The 21,020-nt window shown below is 37.7% G+C and overlaps 2 protein-coding genes across 4 annotated transcripts in view; both read left to right on the top strand.

Moving 5' to 3' along the window:
• The first annotated feature begins 1,964 nt into the window (after positions 1 to 1,964).
• Positions 1,965 to 10,199, top strand: ehf (ets homologous factor). Of its 3 annotated transcripts, none has more exons than XM_083917205.1 (9): positions 1,965 to 2,105; positions 4,744 to 4,864; positions 5,345 to 5,602; positions 6,883 to 6,927; positions 7,020 to 7,064; positions 7,181 to 7,243; positions 7,361 to 7,399; positions 7,507 to 7,702; positions 9,477 to 10,199. In XM_083917205.1, exons 2-9 carry the CDS (start codon positions 4,789 to 4,791, stop codon positions 9,574 to 9,576), a joined length of 822 nt encoding a protein of 273 aa, XP_083773331.1. In that variant the 5' UTR covers positions 1,965 to 2,105; positions 4,744 to 4,788; the 3' UTR covers positions 9,577 to 10,199. The 3 variants fall into 3 exon arrangements, with proteins under 3 accessions (XP_083773331.1, XP_083773332.1, XP_083773330.1); XM_083917206.1 differs by having other exon boundaries at positions 1,966 to 2,105; positions 4,727 to 4,864; positions 7,023 to 7,064; XM_083917204.1 differs by having other exon boundaries at positions 1,966 to 2,105; positions 4,727 to 4,864.
• A 4,604-nt stretch (positions 10,200 to 14,803) lies between these two features.
• Positions 14,804 to 21,020, top strand: part of pdhx (pyruvate dehydrogenase complex component X) — a 32,606-nt gene continuing 26,389 nt past the window's right edge. The window contains exons 1-2 of the mRNA XM_083917199.1: positions 14,804 to 14,946; positions 18,724 to 18,807. Of these exons, the coding sequence (XP_083773325.1) occupies positions 14,811 to 14,946; positions 18,724 to 18,807 (220 nt within the window). The 5' untranslated portion in view covers positions 14,804 to 14,810. The remainder of the gene's footprint in view (positions 14,947 to 18,723; positions 18,808 to 21,020) is intronic.

Raw genomic sequence — 21,020 nt, 5'->3', positions numbered from 1 at the left:
TATTAAGACTTGGAAGTGATTTTATTTGATTAATCCCTACTTTAAAAGAGCAAGTTAATTGAATTTATTTGTTCAGCATCACCTCTTGTTTCTCTCGACACGACTCAAGCGCTGAGAGAAACCTGACACACTTTCTCACAGACCTCTCCCTGCTTCAGCCTATTATATAGTTCAACCCTCCTCAAAGTCACTTCAATTACTAGTATGATACTGTTAGTGCCTCTGGTCCCAAGAGGTATTATAGTTGTACAAGGCTACAGATCAGATTCACATCCCAGATCAAAGATGTTACAATTTGCCCAAACCCTAATTGGCGTCAAGCAAAAATAGAATGTTTGAACTCCCTCTGATCTTTGTCAGTATAGGGCAACAACGGATACGAAGAGTGACAAAGTTCAGTAAAAATGTTTTTTGACACATTTACCTCTACATGGATACTGCTTATGTAAAGGTTTTGTGTGTGGGATTTAGTGTCATCTGGTGGTGAGGTTGTCAGAGTACAACCATGTGAAACTTCTCCCATGTGCCAAGCATGTAGGTGAAGCAGGATGGCTAACACGGAAATGTGAAAGGCCCTCTGTAGAGCCAGTGTTTAGTTTGTCTGTTCTTGGCTGTTGTAGAAACATAGCGGTGCATAATGGCGGAAGTCCAAAAGCACCTGCTCTGTATGTAGTTTAATGTTGTAATCAACACAACAATTCTTATTTTATGTGATTATACACTAAAAAACATTTTTATGAAAAGTATATTCCATTTCTGCCAATAGATCTTCTTAAATCCTCCACTCTTCTCCTTTAATCTATCCAATATTGCTATGGAAAAGCTTGCTTTATATTTGACTGATGCGTCATGTGGGGGCATTCATATGCCGTTCAGTGTGCACTTGCTGATTTGAATAGAAACATGATTTTATCTGTTGGATAACAGTATTGACACTGACTTAGCTCTATATAACATGCACTCTACACTGTTATTTCAGTCGACAGGAAATAATTCAGCATGTATGAACACTGGCAAAGACTTCATAAATAATAATGTCACTTTAATTCTCCACTCCTGTTATTGTGTGATGCTCACTTGGATTTATAGTGGAATGCATACCAAAGCTAATTGTCATCTGCAAGTCTCCACTCAGACACCTGTGGATAACCATTGGAAATGTGTGCCACCGTGTAAAGAATTAGCTATTTTTAAAAGTTAATCAAAGTCTAATGTGATGGTGATGCAGCAACTGACTGAAATAAGCTTGTCATAAATACTGACCATGCCTCAAACAGACAAAATTAATTTGCTAATTCAAAGCTGAAAGTGGCAGTGGCATTTGTAAATGATTTACAGCAATGAAGGTATTTCTCTTACAGTGTTTTCAGGCATGTAGACACTAAAGATTTTCCACCAGCGACTTTCAGAAAGGAAAAGGAACTAATTCTTGCGTTAACTGTCAGCACCTCATTCATCATGATGAAGTAACAAAAACAAGTACGACATAATATCACAGGGGGGACTTTCTCTCAAGGTTAAACACTATTTTAAGCAACTATGAACAATGACTTTAAGCAATTTAACATTCCCTCTGGGCTACTGAGTGAACTTGGATCTTGCGTCCTCAGTGTGTACTTTTCTGGTTGAGTAAGTGTGTATGAGAATGTGGGAGTAAATAGAACCAATGTTAAGTTATGTGAGGTGTGTGTGTGTGTACGTGTGTATGTGCGTGTGTTTGTGTGTGTTTGTGTGTGTGTGTGTGTGTGTGTGTATGTGTGTATATGTGCGTGTGTGTGTGTGTGTGTGTGTGTGTGTGTGCACGTGTGTGTGGGTGTGAATTATGCAAATACCTGGCTGGTATGAGCCTGGACAGGTAGCCAATTGGTGCAGGATAAGGAAGTTAGGAGTATAAAAAACCCATTGTGGTGGGGCAGCACCTAATGTGTCTGCATGCTTTCATTTGTTGATTCAAAGATTTGGGAAGCAAAAGGACTCACTTCGTCTCACTGTAAACACCAGTCCTCTATAGTATTGGAATCTCCAGAAATTAGTATCGATCTCTATTCAGCCGGGTTGAGAGTGGATCTACATCAGGCCTGGTGCGACCCCATTCTACTGCTCTGGTAAGCTGCCATACAGGTGCTGGGAAACCAGCATGGATTCTCAGAATGACTGAACACAGTATGATTAACCTGAAGACTGGTTAATAGGTTTGTTTTACAACCATTTCATTCTGATATTATTATGATTTTTTTTAACAATCTTTCATTGGGCTTTCAATCTTTTATATTCATTGGTTCTGGAAAAATATAAGAGACTAGAAATTTTTTTTATGTTAAAAAACTTTTAACACACAGTTGAACAAAAATGTTTGTTTTTTTCCCCCCAGTGGATTTAAACCTCCAGCTATCTCACATGTGTGTTGTGTTGTGTTGTTGCAACAGTAACTGTATGATAATCTGTACAATCACAATGAACAGCATCTGGAATATTAAAGAAAATAAATAATGCTGAATTGTGAAAGGGAATCTTGAACAATGCAAACAACATCGAGAATATCCCATTTATTCCTAAAAAAAAAAAAAGTAATGCTATGCAAAATAATGCACTAACTTTAATATATTCCCCTGTACTCGCATTTTTTCTAACACATGCTCACCTTTTTAACACTGTACCTCCTCACTCTGTTGCAGCTGTTGGTGTCGCAGAGAGGTTGCATATTTAATGAACCTGACATCAACCTACTTTCAAAAGCTATGTTTTCAGCAGATAACTAAAATAAAAAAGAAAGCAAAAAATGGAGAGAACAAAAACAGAAGATTGGCCAATCTAGCTAGGTCTACAATGACTGAAATGAAACCAACTTGGTGTTTGTGTGATCGTCTTCAGATAAGAGTTGCTTATCACCATGACATGCAGTGGACTGATTTTTTTACTGTGGCTAAGCGAACAGGATGTTGATGCACAAGTGTGACGATGTCTCTTTTTGTTCAGGCGGCTACATTACACACTTGCTGCCTTGTTGAGAAGATACCTGCTTGGTATAGACAGTGGTGAGGGTTAATACACAGCATAGAGTGTTTGAGCCAACTTGACAGATTGTCAACTGAGGAGCTGATCTACCTTGGCATGACAGCATGTGTCACCTATCTCCTGAGGAAATCTCATTCAAGGATCTTGACTTTTTGTTATAAAACAGATTTGCCATATATTTAAGTACAGTCACCTGTCTTTATGTCACATTTGTGTAAGGCTGGCAGTGCGGTCGCTACTGTTGAAATTCGTGACAGGACTTGGCGTTTAGTATGTTTACAACCTGCCATAAAGGCGTGACCAACATCTTCCAGGGAAAAGGTGAAATGTGGGTCACTGTGTAAAGAATAGGATTAATTGTGTAGCCACCTGTTACTCATAATGATGACCTTTGACAGCTTGATTATGATATCAATTACATTCATCTCAGATATTTGATCATTAATAAATTAAAGTTTGCTCCCAGAGGCCATGAAGCTCTGTTTAAATGTTGGAAAATGTTACCATCCTAAGGCTTGAGGAATGTGTAAACAACATAATAATAGAACATGGAAATAAAACCCACAAAGTAGACTATAGAATGCGGAGCAGTCATCTATTTGACAGTGGTATTGATAACTAAACTAATAAGTAACTGTCACAAATTGTATGTCTCATAATCCAAACATTCAGAATCCATTATCATGTAACAGAGTAACATAAAACCCAGTATTGGCAACAAACTGGGTATGTCATGATTTAGCTCAGTCATGACATGTCACCAGAAAGTAAGCCTCCATTATATGGTAAAATCTGACTGCATTTGTCTGTTATTCTTGTATGTCTACTGGACAGTTTACACAACCCTTGAAGATGAACTGTGTTGACATAATTCCTTTGTGTTACCTCTGTTTAATGCCCTTAAAGGGTGTGTTAAGCAGGACTAGATACATACGCTAAATGTGTTAAATAAACTTATTTGCATAGTTGTGTTGTAAGCTTTAAGGCCTGGTTTGTTTGATTGTGCTTAAACACATTTCATATCCTGTGGTTGCTTCACAATAAAAGTCACCCTGTGTTTTGTCTTTTTAACATTAAGCAGCGGCTGTGGGAGTTACAGCTCTGATACGGTGTAGATAGGTCGTACAGTAAACACTGAGGCAGATATCAATGAGATAATGTGAAGAGGCTGGATTATATGCATGCATTATTTTCCTGTGAATCCCTCTTGCTTAACAAACTAAATGCAGTGTGTTAATGGCGCCACTAGTAACCAAAACTACTATACCCCGATATACAGCATTTACCCTTGTGAAAAAAATTATGCTTTGATCATACTTGTTAAATAATGTACTAATTACACTTTAGGTATGTCACTGTACTTTGTGCTTTTTCTCACTACCCATTATTACATTGGTATTCTTGAAGTGTTAATAGTAACTTAATGGCTGACCCATTAAGGGTGCACTACTCCAAATACCAGGGAAAAAAGTGTGCTTGAGTCCGGTATTTTAGGTGAAATCTCAATGTAACCATATATATATATATATGCACTGCTCATATATATATATATATATATATATATATATATATATATATATATATATATATATATATATATAAATGTATGTATATATATGAATCCCAAATATTTAAAGCATAGTTGCTTTGTGTCATTTGATGCCCTTAAGCAGTAATGAGTATTGTTTCTTTTTTCAATTGATCCATACAGTAAATTACTCCTTTCAGCCTCAGCCCCCGGGCCATGGTACATCAGAGTGTATCAGCTACAATATGAGCGTCACTCCATCCACCACCCTGGACAGCCAGCTGACCACTACCTGGGACCCTACGAACTCCTACCCTGATGGTGAGGCTTATGACCCACACTAGCACCCTCTTTATGGAGCCTATATGCCTTCTTGACACAATGTATGCACTGCTCACTGATGTAAATCAGTTAATTAAATTGTCTGAATAAAATCCTCAAATGCTTCAGGAAAATATGTTAATTTGTTCTGCTGAAGGATTCTGATTGCTCTCTGTTCAACAATCCAATTCTCTCACTGGTTATGAAACTGCAATGCAAAATTAAAATCATTTAACAATTTGCATCTGATGTATTGCTCACCTGGTGAGCCCAGAGCTCTGAAATACAAGGATTCAATTAAAGATTCCCGACTGAGAAGTAGCTCAACTGCTCTTTCACTAAACTGTTCTGCAGATTAATTATTGACAAATACCCTCAGTAGAGGAATTCATGTTTTCTCTCATCAGATGCATGTTAATTCATTGATGACAAATGCTTTTTTAAATGTTTTCATGCACAACCATTGCTGTATGTTTACAGTTCCGATGGTTATGTCTGGTTACACAAGTCGCCTGTGGCCTTGTGACTCACAGCCTCAGTTCTGGAGTAAGTACCAGGTGTGGGAGTGGCTACAGCAGGTCATGGACATCCACCAGATCGATGCCTCCAGCATTCCCTTCCAAAACTTTGACATAGATGGCCATCAGCTCTGCAGCCTGAGCTACCAAGACTTCATCCGTGCTGCCGGCGGCGTGGGATCCATTCTCTTCCACAGCATCACAGAGCTCAAGTGGAGCGGTGCGTCTGAGAGTCTGATGGGGGGCACATGGGGGAACGAGGGAGATGACTAGTCCCAATAAGAGAGAAGCTGGATAATTTGAGTTGGGTCTTGCTGAGAAAGGTTCACAGTGGCGGTCAGGGGTTGCACTGTGTGGCGCTGTAGAGGGGATGAAAGACTGCTTAAAGCAAGGGAGATGATGGATTTGTTGTTTGCTCTTGCTCGAGTGGGTCTCCTAACAATGCACAGAGGGGGTGTGAAAGCTGAGAAACAAGCTGGCCATCCATTGCTTTTTTTTCTTCTTTTTTTTAAAATACATTTTTAGGCTAATTATAAAGATACTGAGCCTTAAAGAAAATGGAAATCATAGGCCTAAGGCTTCACCTTTGGGCTTTTTAACTATAACTATTATGTATAGAATGTAGCTTAGGGGAACTTTAAGCATGAAATGATGTGTGTAACATGACGTGCTAAATGACATTAGCACATTATAGTTTATCTAACATCTAACAACATTTCAAGACAACAGCAATGCAGGAGACCAGGTACAACAGGTTTAACCTCCAGGTTACATTCAAGCTGAAACAAACTAGAGAACAATGCTGCTATTGTTGCTGCAAGCTGTACGAAACCAGCTCAGTTTCTTGAAACAAGGTGTTATATCTTTATACATCAAAAGCGCAGATACCTGGGTAAAGTAACCAAAAACCAAAAAAACACTTGAGGCTGTAGTGATACGAAACACTGTGCAAAGTGTAAGTGTCAGTGGTTCTCAAATTTAGATCTTTTGAAATCAAATTTTTCTAGTTGAAAATGTTTTTATTCTGAAAACAAGTAATCTTTCAAATAATTTTTCACTCCTTTTAATTGAATTGATTGAATTGTCTTTATTGTCATTGTACCAGTACAACAAAATTTACAGTACAATCCCTTTAAGTGCAGAAATATTTTAACATTAAAAGCATCAAAAAGAATAGGCTAGACCATTTGCTATTAAGACAGAAATGAATGTTTTGGCTCTGTTTGCACTGAAAATCCTGATTTGGATGCCTAGCATTGCAACATCTTAAAGTAAAAGTATCTCTATATGCCATAAAGCAATGCAATAGATGTCCTACTCTAGCCTCTCTTACACTGCCTCACAGTGTAACAGGCAATATAATGCCCTTAACCTTTTAGCAAGGATTTGGTTCATAGCTCACCAAGAAGGATGCATGATGGAAGTAAATAACAAATCCCCACATAACCCAACACTGACAAATATCCTGATTTAGAAGATGTACTTCTTATTCCTGTACAGGGCAGTGCCATGTTGAAATAGGGCAACTGGAGCTGAAACCAGAATGTAAGTCTCTCAATGTCAGGCTTGTCAACAGTCGTTCAGATACATCTATTTAACCATTATGTAATTCTGCCTACCTTTTTTTTCCTTTATAGTAGACTTCTCCTGTCCATTTCCAGACGTCAGTTATCCACCAGGAGGTACTGTAAATAAATAATTCCACTGCATTATTTCTAATAAGGATTTATTTGAAATTGGGTCATTTAACAAATCAATGAAGTGTTGACTTTGATTCTTTTTTTCTCTGTTAACTTAGAAATCTACGACCCTTCAATTCACCCCCTAGCCCCTATTGCCTCACCTACCCCTTCCAGCCCTGGTGAGGAATTCACATTCTAAACAACACAGCGTGTTTGTTTGTCATGGAATCACAAAAAAAGTATTACAAATATAATAGACAGAACAAATCAACTATAATTTCATTTATTTTTCTCAGATTTTAAAAGGTCTTTAAGTCGTCAGGTCAAAAAACACAGTAAGTAATATCAACACATCTTTACATATTATTATCATTTCTTTTTCCCAGGAACATATATGCTTACTCCTGCTATTCATCTCATCATACTTTATATTTTACCACAGACCCAAGAGGGACCCACTTGTGGGAGTTCATCCGGGACATACTGCTGAACCCAGAGCGAAACCCAGGGCTGATTAAGTGGGAGGATCAAACAGAGGGGGTTTTCCGATTCCTTAAGTCAGAGGCAGTGGCACAGTTATGGGGCAAGAAGAAGAATAACAGCAGCATGACCTATGAGAAACTAAGCCGGGCTATGAGGTACACCTGCAGCTATCACACATGTGCACTAGTTAAACAAATACAAAAGCATACAGGAAGTTATCAATCACAGGAGGATAAAAAATGCCGTAGATACTGATTTAGAATCTCCTTAACATATTAATTTGAGTTGCAGATCTGAACTGCAGAAATAAAGTTCTTGTTTTCATTATAGTCAAAATCCTACATGAACACAGGGGGCTCCTTCAGTTTAGCGAAAGCTTGTAAAATCTTTGATGAGGAAGAAATTTCACACTGCATTGTTCGTAATCCAATTTACTTACTTAAGCAGCTTATAATGCACTTGCTACTGAATCAGTGACTAAGACATTTACATTGAAACCATTTCAAACTGCTTATAGATGTTATCATTAAGAGTTAGACATCCAAAATCGGTGAACTCAATCCTTTAAAATACATATGCCAACTGCTGATTACAGTAGATTTTGAACTTTTACATGTTTTCACTTTTCTCCCAAATAAACTCAAACGGCCTCCTCAGAAAATCTTCCTGGCTCCTGCAATAGTCACAGCTTTACATCCAAATGAGCTAATCTAATGAGCTTAATTTCATTGTAGTGCAAACCACTGGGAAATACAAAATGTGCCTGCAGGTATTGTCAGTGTGACCACAAAGCTGATTTTCTATTTACGGTGGTGCAGTAGAAGGATTTGCAGGTTTGATGGCATCACTACACAGATTGGTGATCTCTGTTAAGAATAACAAAAGCAAAGTAATAACAATCAAAGAACCGGCAATTTAGTTTTCTTTCATTTGCATTCATGTGACTGAACGGAAATTTAAAACACATTTTGAAAAAAATATCTGCCAAATAACAGAGAAACAAATTATTTAAAAAAATTATATATATATATATTTAAGCCAGGAGTAACTTATAGCTCTGTCTTTATACTTTCATTACATATTGGATTGATAATGATTATAGTATCTATAATCTAATATGCTTGGTTTAAGAAAAGCATAATAATTAATTCCAATTATTCATACTGAATGGAGGGAAACACAAATGATGTATGCTGTTGTGGTGGTAGAAAAACATAATATTACATATGAGTGTTAAACAATGTATTCTTTGTTATTGTCCACAAATCCCAGGAAAAGAACAAAACCAACAAAGTATCAAATCAATATGTTGGAATTTGAATAAATAATATATAGGGTGGCTGTGGCTGTGTTTTTATAAAGACTAAGAAGCGGACTAAACAACTGTGGTTTTTAGGGATCACTACTCAAACCAGAGGTTTGTATTTGTTAATGACTATTTTTAGATTTGAATTTGGTGTAGAACAGTGTATGATTGACTCAAAATTGAGTCCATATTGGTTGTAATTAAAGAATATGTCACTGAGCAACTGTGTGGCTAATTGATGTTTGGTTTCTTATAGTTTTGTTTTTTAAATTAAGCTCTATTTCACTGGCAAAGAAGCTGTATTTGGATACAAAGACAGTACTTGTTGGGATCAATTCATTGGGGGTTTCAGTCTTTTCATGGGCTTTGTTAGTAATAAAAACATTTTTAATATCCCTAGACATATCCTTTAAAGATTAAAAAAACACGTATAGCGTACAATAAATACTTGTAATTTATCTGATTCTAATTTATTAGAGGTAAAGTTCTATGAGAAAAATAATCACAAGTTATTCAATTAATACTGCATTTCATTAGAGTAGCTGTTAGACTTGATTCAGTATTAACAAATAATAATCTGTGATAAATACATTTGTAATCAATTTTTGTCCGTCCTGTTACAGATATTACTACAAAAGAGAAATCCTAGAGCGAGTAGATGGACGCAGACTGGTTTACAAGTTTGGAAGAAATGCGAGAGGATGGAGGGAGTCAGACAAGTGACAATTTCATTAAATTATGTTTTCTTCAATGTTGTATGCAAATCTGATGTTTTATCGTAGTTTTCACTGAGTGTGTTTGATAAAGATATGTTTGAACCGTTTACACATTGTTGATAATTGTATGTGTGTCTCACTCTTTTTGTTTCTTTAAATCCATTCCTTTGTTGTGACACTGCACTGAGATGTTCTTTACTGTGCCTTATTAAAAATACTTACTAGCATGACAGCAGTCAAACTTCACACACGTGTTTGCATAAGACTCACTGAAGAAAAGGATATCAAAAACTCATCAAACAGTTCTTTTAAGTCCTGTTTTTCCATACATTTTTCCAAGGCCCAAAGGAGGACATGTTGATAATATAGCATTCAAACCACACATGGCAAACATACAGATGCATGTTTTAACACTGATACTGTGAAGTGTCCTTTGGCAAGGGAAAAAAAAAACCTGAATTAATAATAAAATGACATTCCATAAGCCAAGGGCAGCAATGACGTACAAGAATGCATAAACAATGGTTACATATTTACATCAACATGACAGAATAGTTTCTCTCATTTGGTTCATTCTATACTTTGCATTCATTGAGCTGTAAAGAAAGTGTGTAACTGTTTGCTGATATTTGAAACCAATAAAGCCATTGTTTCAGGATTGCATGTGTACGATTTGGGTGTCATTGTTTTGTGGAGACAATGTAGGAGACAATTCCTGTGACTTTTATCTGTTATGAGACAAAGAAATATTATTTCGATCAAGTCAGAATTTTGAGTTCAATCTGCAAACTATTCTTGCCACGATTTAATCAATGTCACCAATCCACAGTGTGACAGATCTACAGCTGCAAGACTTACTCTCACTAAATCTGTTACAAGTATCCAGAGATAGTGAAGGACATTTCTGTATTATCGTGACAGTGTGAAATGCCACACAGTTAATTGTTTGCCACTGCATACGTGCCACAGCTGCGACAATGGCTCCTGAAGGCATGGAAGAATGACTGTGCCTCAGTGACCAACAAGATAAAAGCAGTGTCAGTATAAGGCTCCATTCTCTGGCCTGTGTTCACAAGCAAATTTGGTCTAATCTTCACTCAGATGTATCTGGCTTCTTGTAGCCCTTTTTTACATAGTGTGGCATTAATTGACACGATGTTTGGTTATTATCTTTCCTGACTACTTTAAATTTTGCTCACTGCCCCACCGCTGCATCCCCATTCTGTGTCGTCACTCTGCTCTCACACACGTCAGTGTCACTAACCGACACTGGCATGATGCGAGATGGAGGAAATTACACCACATGTTATTATTAAGAAGTGTCAGACCTGATGGAATGCCTGCACGATTAACAGCAGGGAACTGTCTCTGATTAGTGAAGTTTTGACTTCCATCAATGATTAGATGAAATAAAGAAAATTACGATCAGAGAGATGATAACAAGTGACTGTTCCTGATTGGATTGAGATAATAGGCTCACTACTGATTGCTTTTGTTTTGTATATTACTGTACATGAAACAAACAATCAATGTAATTCAAATTGAAGTGCAAATCCATCATATCCCCTTGTTCAGATTCTGTGTTATTACATAAAATCACACTTTGGAGCTTCCCGGGAGCAGCGCTTATCAGTACCCATATTGTGTCCTTTTGATTTGAATAAATGTTTCACTAAAACAAAACCCTTAAATAATGCCAGGAAATGGAAGATTTGTGCGTTGTGTGAAGCAAAGTGTAAGCACAAACAAATGAGGCAACACATTATGAATGGTATTTGTGCATTATTAAGCCTACCCTTAACCTCAAATGCTTTATTGTATTTGTCTACCATACCATTAAGACTCCATGCATTATACATGAACATTAATATAAAGAGGTGAACATCTAATCACCAGAGGCACAGACTAGCCCTTCTGAATAATGTGGATGCTGCCGTGAGCTGTGATATAAGGACAAGCTTCATGCGGCTGAATGAAGATAAGTAAACAGTTAGGCAAATTGTCTAGACTAATCTAACCCCTGCAGCACAAAGAGAAAGGAGCTAGATTTTCCTAACAGACCACTGCCCTGTGAATGCAAACCCAGACTTTACATACTCTCAGTATGTGAAGATCTATGATCACTCACATCAGATTCAAAAATCAGCAGCCTTCAATAAGCAAAAATAGCTCATGTGAGGAGTTTTGACTCCTGATGCTTCTTGGGAATCAACTGTTCATCAGACAAGACAATGTTTCATTTGGGAAAGTACCGTTAAACCAGTGTGACAGGTATTTACAACACTTGGTTATGGGGCACTCATGCCAGGCACAGATGGCTCGAAGGCAAACATGTGCCCAAACCAGTTGTAATAGATCTGGGAAGGAACAAAAACACCAAAAAATGCAGCTGATAAGAGATATTTAATCCATGTGAGTCACTTAAGTGACAAGTGGTTTGGTTTCACAAGTATTACGCAAAGGATAGCACAGACAACCGTCTTGAAGGATGACAACAGAATATGTACAGGTAAAATCTATTTGCTTTCTTCACTGTGAGTCATGCTAGGCTGCACAAATGAAACAATGGCTGCCTTTGTTAAACCAAAAACAATATGCAATATCTGCCCACAAGTACCTTTATCTCTAATTGTCAGAAGATTATTTTATTATATATTTTATTATTTAAAAGGGAGTGCATTAATTCAATCAGATAAATGCTGGAGGAAGAACAGGGGCGTGATGAAAGATAGGCTGAGCATGGGCCTAAAGACAGCCAGCTGGGATTTTCCGTCTGTGTCCCATGCCTGCTCAGTGGGGCTATTGTATTCTCTCAGCAGATACACAGCCCTAGCTTATCAGGCCCTCTTATCATTTGGTCTTCTCACTCAAATGGACCTGTGAGGCATTTAGCCCAAACTGTGAATCTGATGGATTAGAACTGTGACACTGATGCAGCTTTACTTCTTTTTTTTTAGTGGAGAGGGCAAAAAAACAGCCCTGTCACTGGGCTGACAAACAGTTGTAGTGTAGTTCACAGCATTTACTTTTTTTGCATTTTTGATGGGACAAAACCCAAGGAAGTATTCATTGCAAAAATGTCTTGTTATGATTTCCTGATCAGACTTTTAGACTTTCCGTCAATGTTTGTTTCCTCACACACCTTTCACCTTTAACACACCAGTCATTTCCTTGTTTGCGCACACTTCACAGAAGAAACCATATAAAGGCTATAAAGGTTGTCAACTACTGCTAATTGATAATTGTGGATGGCATATTAATTGCACATCATTTCATCCCTATTTGCACTATTATTATAACAGTTTAACTGGTTAACTAGTAGACTTTTAGTATTTGTATCTCTATCCTATTACAAAACGTAAATAAAAATAAAATGAAATGATGTGCAAATCCTTTTCAACCTATATTCAATTGAATGTATCTATATTCAATTGATGTTCAAAATGATAAACTTTACCAGTGTTTTTTTGCAAATATTCACTCATTTTGAATTTGATACCTGCAACATGTTCCAAACAAGCTGGGACAAGGACAACAAAAGATCTGGAAAGTTGAGGAATGCTCAAAAAACCTGGTCCATAGGTCCATCCATCCATCCATCTTCAACCGTCTGTACCTATCAGGGTCGCAGGGGGGCTGGAGTCCTTCACAAGCAAGGATGGGGTGAGGTTCACCACTTTGTAAACAACTGCGTTAGCATATTGTCCAACATTCGAAGAACAACGTTTCTCAATGTACACTTCGTCATCTACAGTCCATAATATCATCAAAAGATTCAGAGAATGTGGAGAAATCTCTGCACTTAGGCAGCAAGGGCCGAAAACCAACATGCTCGTGACCTTCGTTCCCTCAGGTGGCGCTGCATTAAAAAACAACATAATTCTGTAAAGGAATATTAACACATGGGCACAGGAACACTTCAGAAAACGATTGCCAGTTAACACAGTGCATCACTACATCTACAAGTGCAAGTTAAAACTGTGCAATTCAAAGCGAAAGCAATACACCAGCAACACCCAGAAACGCTTCGGCTTCTCTGGGCCCGAGATCATCTGAGATGGACTCACCCAAAGTGGAGAAGTGTGCTGTTACAGCAGCGTGGCCTTATAGTAAAAGACTGCAGGTACTAGAATGGGAAATAATTTCACCTACAACAACAGGTAGTGTCCTCAGTTCCCAAAGGCTTATTGAGTGTTATTAAAAGGAAATGTTGTTAAAGAGTGGAATGCCCCTTTCCCAGCTTTCTCAGAACGTGTTGCAGTCGCCAAATTCAAAATGAGTGAATATGTAAAAAAACAAAAAACACTAAAGTTTATTAGTTTGAACATTACATTTCTTGTCTTTGTAGTATATTCATATTCAACAGTTGTTTATTTTAACACTGTGGTCTGAGATATTCTTTTTATTTCCTGCATATAGGTAACATTTGAAAATAAAGTTAATTTTGACTCTGATATGCCTCTTTTATTAAAAAAAGGTTTAAACACATGGGGTTGTGTTGGTTCATCAACATCATAACATCACAGTAATGTCACATCTTGACCTGCATATTAACCTCATTCCAGCAATGAAACAACAACAAAATAGGTTAGAAATAAGTCTTGTGTGGTTCTAACAACCAATAATAAAAGCAATCCATGCCTATTACACAAGAATAAGCACATATGAATGCTTAATATGACATTTAAGTATGGACTATGCATTAAAGGGTCTTTCATATTACAAACTGTATTCTCGATGTGACCTAACAGATGTAACAGTAACAGTCTATCCATAAGATGTAGTCTATTAAATACTTTCAATTAAAAAAAATACAATAGCTAACTAGTTTAATTGTGAGCATTACTCCCCTCCCAAATGTATTTTAATTCATAAGTTTTTAACACAGAACTATTTTTTACAGGAGCATTTGAAATGCTCCCCGTCAGAGGGCGGTAGATAAGTGAGTACTCTGGATTTCGACTAACTTTGAACGCAACAGAACAACAATAACGTAAAGGACCTCGAAGGACCCAAAACAATGACTTATTTTAGCCTGCTCATTTATATCTAAATACGTGAATAATACGTTGTTTTGTGCAAATAAGACAGTTGACGAATCACAGGACATATTTCATCTGGATCTGATAAGTCTCACAATATTAATTCTAATTTTACCATCATACTATCACTGCCCTCGCTCCCCGTTGTTTTACCATCAGGCACTTTTTTGGACACGTCTTACCGACGGAGGACGACAACATGGCTGCCTCCTTGCGTCTGGGTCGTCAAGGGATTTTATTTGGCCTTAGATTATCTAATTTTAATAAATGTTTGTGGGCTACACATCCATGGCAGGAGCATGTTAGACATTTCTTTCGGTCACCATGGATCCTCGGTGAGTGTTGACAGAAGAGAGCTGTTGCCCTTTTATGTGCCGCTGACATTCCCTACCATCGCTTGCTGCTTCCATTAATCGTATAGTTTAGGCTGTCGTTTTTCATGACACGATCATTTACAAAAGTGTTGTTGAATGGCCGTACTGGTATGTCGTATTCCTGCCTGAATAATGAGGATTTCATTTTGGCCTCAGATTACGTAAATACGTAAATGTTAGTAAACGCTAACACTAGTAATGGAGTCAGTGTCCATAATAGTGTTACTTACCTGGACTGAGCTCAGTGGTGACTGTTTGAGAGGTTTTGTTTTGGGTGTCATTTAAACTCCTCGAAGTCAAATTACAATGGGTGTGAACTGTCCCCAAACAGCAACAACGTTGTCTGTTGTGCTACAATAACATTTTATGAAACGCTTTAGAAGTTGCTGCAACCAGTGTTACTTACCGATGCCTGGGTCTCCCTTTTGTCACCTATCTGCTCTTTCTCAATAGCTCCTGTCAGTCTGGTGGCAAAAGAGGATTTAATTCTATTGTGGTTTCTAACTCAGGGGTCTTCTGCGTTTTTTAGGCCAAGGACCTTTGAAAGAGAGACGAAGCAGTTACCCTCTACTACAACATATCAGTGTATTAAATTGAGTTGCATATTAATGGTCCTAACAGCTAGGGTGGCCTAAAGCCTACACACACAGCTTTTATGGTGCACATAATTCAAATATATAACAATGATCATTATTAACATATTCATATATTGATACATCATATGTTAATGTTACACACAAATTTGGAAGTCACATGAATCCTTCAGCTCATTTGTGCATGTTTGCATGGCTGCATTGGTGGCTTGCTAGTAAGCCTATCATCAAGGTTGTGTAAATGTATTTATTTATTTTTTCACAAAGGTATTTTCGAATAATACGCTGCACTCATGTTTGTTAAAATTTCCAGACATAGTTTTGAGGTGGAAAAAGGTTGGAAAGGTTATCAAACAATTTGGTGGACCCCTTGCAGTAACTCTGAGAACACCCTGGGGTTCCTGAACCACCTGTTATGGAGTTGGGCCAGTTCCTTTATTGCACAGTCAAATGCAATTCATTTAGAAAATAAATGAGATATAGGTCCCAAAACAGAAAAGCCTTTTTTAACAGCATACATTTGGAGTTGTCATAGTAGGACATCATAATTTCTTAAATTCAAATGTCACTGTAAGTCATAACCGATAGCATTAATGATGGCATCAATCTTAGGGTGCCTCCTACTAAGGTGTATGCTGGCTCTTTGGAATAATTTACTGTGATACTTAATGGAACTGAGCCATCTCACCTGTGCCAAAATATCTGTGTTGAAAAAGATCTAGGCCTATAACAGCAGCAACGTAAAACTAATTTAGATAAATACAAGTCAGCCATTATTCATAACAATTTTATTATATACACCTGGGTTTTCCCTACTATTTCAAAATGTCCTCTGTTAAAAAAGGTCAATTGAATCCAATGGTCAGACCATTAGGCTATAATCTAATCTTGAATAATAACGAGACTATACTGGGCATGGTTAGTAATATGACACATAATTGAAATGGATGATGTGTATGTGTTTCAAGACAGATCATTTAGACATCCCACCTGTTGTTGTTTTCTGTAGTCTCGTTAACTTACACCAGGATGTGTTTTACTACTCTATTAAATTTAGTATGTGAATGATGTAAAGGTGATTGGCCAAAATCAGGGTTTGGAAGTAATAGACAGCTACAGAAAATGTCTGAGAGCACAAAATGATCAGTAGTAATGTTGTGTTAAGCAGTTTAGGACCAGTCTGGAAAGTCTTAGTGCTTGGCAGGTAGCCAGAATTCACCCCCTGTAGTAGGCACAGGGAAAAGGTTCAGAGCAGAAATAATTGGTTGTTGCAAGAAACTAAAGTATAATGTGGGGGAAAACATTTAGGTTTTCTTTAAATTGTGGCTAGTTATGGCTATTGGACTGATAACATGCTGCTCATAATTTCAGTTGATTTTTTTACTGCGGACAGTTTGACATGTCATAACAGGCAAAGCACTAAAACTTATTACATTAGTTAATGATGGCTCCATTCCAAACTGTGCCAGTAAGCAAGAATGCACCGTTGTAGGGTTCACGGCATCCAAATGGAATGCAACCATTAATATTATTGATTGTACCTGTGATTGTCTGGCTTTGACATGTCAGAATGTCTCCTGGAAAATAATCTATTTCTTGTGAAAGCAGTACACTTCTGTGACAAACGTGTCACACACACACACACACACACACACACACACACACACACACACACACACACACACACACACACACACACACACACACACACACACAAACACACACACACAGATAGAAGACTGATTCATATTAAGTATGAATATACATTCCAACTGCCATTTGACTCAATATATGACAGATGTTTAACAATTACTGGTATTCTTAGTTTTCAGATACTGAAGGATAATGTAAATTTACTGAATTAATAAGTAAAAAAATATTGATAGTATTGGAATATACTGGTGTCCGTTTCCCATATAGGCTAATACACATTCAAATTTTGTGTCATTGCCAAACATCCAGCAGATGGCAGCAGCACGCAGCATGAGACCCCAACATGTTTACGGAAAGTAAGGTTTATTGACATTAAAGCCAGCAAATCCTGCACGGCCTCTAAAAATGCCTTATTTGAAGGGGGGGGCTTTAAATTTTTGCCTTTTTTGACACACTTTGAGTGAATTTTATTTGTCTTTGATTTCACAGAGCTTAAATTAAAAAAAGGTTTATGTTCCATATAACACTTATAATAAATATCCTGACGGCTAAACATGGGGGGAACTGCTGTTTAGAGGACCACATTTCAAGATTCTTCATTTATTGAATTTGATTGATAATCCCATGCGTTGTAAAACTGGAAGACCTATGAAGATAGTTCCACATTGCTTATGATTTTTTTGCAAATTCCAGTGATTTTATTTAGTTATGAATATTTAAGAAACCTGTGCTTCATATCATATTTCAAGGGCATGGTCTTATGGGTTCGATTTGAATGATTTGGGTCACATACGATAACACAAGCTAAAAATAATAATATTCTCAAACCCCTTTTATATCTTTCTTTTCCTCTGCCTCATCTATTTATTTATTCTGTCTCCTGTCCATTGTATCACTTTCTCTTTCTATAGGCTACATCATAAATATTTGCATTATGTCAACAGTTTAGTGAGAATATAGAATACACTAGACAAATGTCTAACTAGACAATACACCTGACTGTTCTTTTATCTTAAGCACTGTGGGCTAGTTGTAGTAAAGTAGCCTCTGGCAGCCTGGAGACCCAGTGTCCATCACAGTGCTGTGAGCCAGTTGAACTCTGGCCTTCTGAGTTACCACAGATGGTTATGGTGGGAGGCTTTGATGGTCGCTCAAAGGCCTGTAAGAGTACAAGTGCCTTTGGTGTAGTGTCAATGAGGATCACAGTTACATATGTGACCTGCTAACGTTCTTCTGGCGTAGTGGAAACTGTCTCTTTGCGTGCCCTGCTGTGGAGTTGAACATGTTAAAAACCCCTGAAGCATCAGCCAAACCCTGCTACTTCTGGGAGTGTTACTTGATTTACTTTGACATTTACATAGCTGAGCTGATGCTGAGAGACCAGGTTGTAGGAAGGTTCTGGACATGATTTATGGAAATATTACTGCTGTCATTTTAAGCCTAATCACCTCTGATAAATTGTAAACTGTATTATTCTCTTTCTATCCTGCAGGTGTCAGCCCAGTCAAAGTGCAAATGCCAGCACTCTCCCCCACCATGGAGGAGGGAAACATAGTGAAATGGCTGAAGAAGGAAGGTAAAAGAAATGCATGCCACAACATCTCATGTCCCAGCTCTCTTTATCACACTTTTCTACTTGGCTTATTCTCACTTACCTGCTCAAGCTACTCTTTTAGGAGCTTAGATATAGCAGGTTAGTTGAAATGTCATTCTCACAGTAACACTCTCTGCATCTGTGCTCATCATATCAAAAAACTGAGCTTTTTTTTTTCCACAATGATGCATCAACAGTTGAAGCAATCATTTACTCAATGACATCAGTACGGCAGAGCACAGGAAGCACCTGAGGGCCTTTGGTGGCTAATTGGCTCGAGGAAACACAGCAGTCGCTATTCATCACAGCTTAGCAACTCTGCTCAGCCAAGCTCCTCAGCTACACTCGGTTATCAGGAGGAAGCATACTGAATTCCGATTGGCCGCTCTGCTGTGTTGCCATGTGCTTCCCTGACTTGGGGTGAGATTTGTACATGTCTGCGTAAGTAAGAAAGGGAAAGATAAAATCTCACCAAAACTAAACACAACCAGGATGCTAATTTTCTATACCTAAATTTATCATAAGGTTTAAAGAGGGCTTACAAAAAGCCAACTTCTTTTATATGATGGTAATGTGTTGATTTTTCTCCAATGGAATCTTATTTGAACAAAGGCTTGGTATAGCAATACAATCACATTTTTCAAAACAGTGGAACCCCATATTTAATTGAAAATAGCACAAAGACAACATATGTTGATATGAGACATCTCATTGTTTTTGAAAATGATATGCCCATTTTGACTTTGATGCCAGCAACACATTTCAAAAAACCACAAAGGAAAAAGACTGAAAAGGCTGTGAAATGCTGAACCTGGTGAAACATCTCACAATTAAGTAGGTTAACTGGCAACAGGTGATTGGCTATAAAAAGAGCATCCCAGAAAGAGTCTTTCTTAAGCAAAGATGGGGTTCACCACTCTGTGAAAAACTGCGCTGGCAAAAAGTGCAGCAATTTAACTACTCTACAGGGGAATTGTTGGGTCTATGTAAATCATAAATAAGTCATAGAGTGTGGTCTATACCTACCCTGTAAAGTGTCCTGAGATAACTTTTGTTATGATTTGGCACTGTAAATAACATTGAATGAATGAATGAATAAATTAACTTAGTTAAGAATAATGTTTTTCAACGTAAAATTACAATGGCTTTGGGCATTTCATCATCGACAGTACATAATATTATATCATCAAAAAGATTCAGAGAATCTGAAGAAATCTCTCTACACATAGAACAAGGCTGAAAACCAATATTGGATGCTGGTGATTTTGGGGCCCTCAGACAGTGCTGCATTAAAAACAGACACCATTGTGTAGTCACATCATTGTGACATCACTGCATGGGCTCAGGAACACACAGTTTGTCGCTGCGACAGCAATCACATGACTTAAAACACTTAACATCCAGGCCCACAGATTTTAAAAGTAAAATAAAATGTTCTATTTCTAATCTGATTATGCGGCACATTAAACTATTATAATATGTATAAATCTAACATGCTTTAATGAATGTTTGTTTTAAATTTGGACATGCATGGCTCGTGTAATGTGGTTTGGCCTTGGCTGCCAACCATTTGCTTTATTGTGCACTGCACCATAGGTAATGTTTCTTTCAAGTCACAGCATTTGTTGCTGTATCAATACAGTAGCATCTGCATTGATACACTTACAGTATCAGCAAGGACTACCTCACAACGTATTGCCATATCAATATTTTGAGCCCAGCCCTAATGAGCAGGTTATGGACTTTATGTTAACGTCTGAAAATCTCTTTTTGCTGTTATGTCCATTGCCTTTCTGGTAGAGCAGAGTTGAAAAAGCTTGAGGTCGCCTTTTTAATCTTTAATGTTGCACATCACACCTAACCCCTGGGGTCATACGTTGTTAAAGCCTCGTACAAATCCAATTTTGACTCCACTACTGCTTGCTCTCAGGGGCTTCCAGCGTCAATACTCCTTCTGCTCTTTCAACCTTCCCCCCTCACCCATCCCCATTGACCCATCCCGTTCCCCCTTTTTCCTTTCCACTACAATGTAACCAAAACATTCTTCATCTTCAACATGAAACTTCTAACAAGCATCTTCTGTACAAATGAGTTGTACAACTGACAGTATTCTTTCTTCCCCGCTCTTTGTCCAAGGAAATAGTAAAGTCCAGTTGTCTCTTACATTGGAAGCCCCATTTGTGTTGTTGCACTAA

The sequence above is a fragment of the Echiichthys vipera genome (genome assembly GCF_963691815.1).
Source record: "Echiichthys vipera genome assembly, chromosome: 7".
Taxonomy (NCBI): domain Eukaryota; kingdom Metazoa; phylum Chordata; class Actinopteri; order Perciformes; family Trachinidae; genus Echiichthys; species Echiichthys vipera.
This window is presented reverse-complemented; position numbering and strand designations above follow the sequence as displayed.